The 1,703-nt window shown below is 43.3% G+C and overlaps 1 protein-coding gene across 1 annotated transcript; it reads right to left on the bottom strand.

Annotated features, from left to right (window-relative positions):
• Positions 1–5: 5 nt before the first annotated feature.
• LOC106944252 (nuclear factor 7, ovary-like) lies at positions 6–1,462 on the bottom strand (the record flags this gene model as incomplete). Its single annotated transcript, XM_015027447.1, has 1 exon — positions 6–1,462. A coding segment is annotated over exon 1 (1,344 nt), but the record flags the coding sequence as incomplete, so codon positions are not given.
• Between the last annotated feature and the right edge of the window lie 241 nt (positions 1,463–1,703).

Genomic DNA, 1,703 nt, shown 5'->3' with positions numbered 1-1,703 from the left:
TAAGGGAAGAGTTTCTCAGTGAAAGTGTCTCTGTAGGTGCAGATGAGAGTCATGTCTTCAGAGTCGTAGAAGGACACGTCCCCCATGTCATAGTCCAGCTGGACTCTGATCCTCTGTAGATTCTTCTTCACTTTGAGAATCTTACCATAATCAGTGTATTTTCCTTCAAAATAAGATAAACACCAGATTCCATATGAAACTGCATCCTTGAACTCTCCCTTCCTGTCAACAGACTCTTTAACCAAACCAATAGTCCAGTCAGGATGATCTGTCACCTCAACCTCCCAGCTGTGTTTCCCTGAGCTGAAGCCCTCAGAACCAAAAATGTTGCAGTACCTGGTGTTTCTCTCTGGATTATCAGGAAGCTGCTGCTCTGTGTCTCCATTCCTCAAACTGGTCAGATCATCAGACAGATGGATCCATCTACTTGCTGTGTTTGGGTCCAGAATGAAGGGACTGAACTTCACCTGGTCCTTCATCTTCTCCCAGACTCTGAAGGACAGGTTGCCCAGGTGTTTGGCCACATCTATCAGAGCTCCTGAGACCAGCTGTGAAACTGGCAGTGACCTCTGACCTCTGGCTCTGCTTTGAGTGGCTTCATAACTGCTGAGGAACGACATGTTGTCTTTCTGCAGCTCTTCTTCAACAGCAGAGATGCTGTCTGATAGAGAGGAGATCTGCTCCTCAATCCTCTTCATCTCTCTCATGATAGTCTTCCTCTTCTGCTCCTCTTCCTCCCTCAGAGCTGCCAGTCTGGACTCCTCTTCCTCTTTCAGGAACTGGTGGAGCTTGTTGAACTCTGCTCTGATCTGTCTCTCTGTGGACAACACCTGCTTCTTGGAGTGTTGAATCACATCATCGTATGTTTTCTCCACTTGTTTGTGTTTGTTCCTCTTGTCCTGCAGAGACTTTAAGTCAGATTTCAGCTGCTCCTTCAGCTCACTGACTGCTTCTTCTATAGGAACCACTTTGTGACTCTGGTGGAGAGAAAACTCACAGACAGGACACACAGCTCTCTGCTCGTCTTTACAGAACAGTTTAGTGGCTTCTTGGTGTTCACTGCAGACCATCAGCTGCTTTTCTCCTTTTTCTCTCTGAGATGATCCAGATTTCTGTCTTCCAGTAAAAGAATCAGCCAGTTCCTTCAGTCCAAAATTTACCTGCAGAATCACCTTTGATGATCTTCTTTTACAGATGGGACAGTTCTTGTTTCCAGTTTGTTCCCAGAATTTCTGCAGGCAGCTTGAACAGAAGCTGTGGTTGCAGCTCAGAGACACAGGATCTCTGAAAGTCTCTGAACAAACATGGCAGCTCAGGTAACTTTCAAGAACCACAGTATTTTCTGCCATTTTCTACAGAAATCTCTCAGTCCCAGAACTCACCCAGTCAAAGTTTCTTCTTTCTCTTTAGATTAAACCTTTGTGTTTCAGTTAAAACTCTGACCCTGTAATGGCGTCTCAGCTCTGTTCCTCTATGTTAAAAATACTTTCACTTTCCTTTCAGTGACGTGTTTCCAGGCTGACAGGTCATTGTGTAACACTTCAAGGTGAACTTTGTGCTTCTCATTTAGTGCAATAAAATTTCTTTGAACATTTTGTAAACAACTGCTTCACATTTTAAGAAGCAAACTTCTGATTTTTATAAAAGTACATTCTAAATATATTTTAAATGTAATTCAATCACAAAATAGTACACTCAAAATA

The sequence above is a fragment of the Poecilia latipinna genome, unplaced genomic scaffold (assembly GCF_001443285.1).
Source record: "Poecilia latipinna isolate Pla-1442-1.1 unplaced genomic scaffold, P_latipinna-1.0 Scaffold7619, whole genome shotgun sequence".
Classification (NCBI taxonomy): Eukaryota; Metazoa; Chordata; class Actinopteri; order Cyprinodontiformes; family Poeciliidae; genus Poecilia; species Poecilia latipinna.
This window is presented reverse-complemented; position numbering and strand designations above follow the sequence as displayed.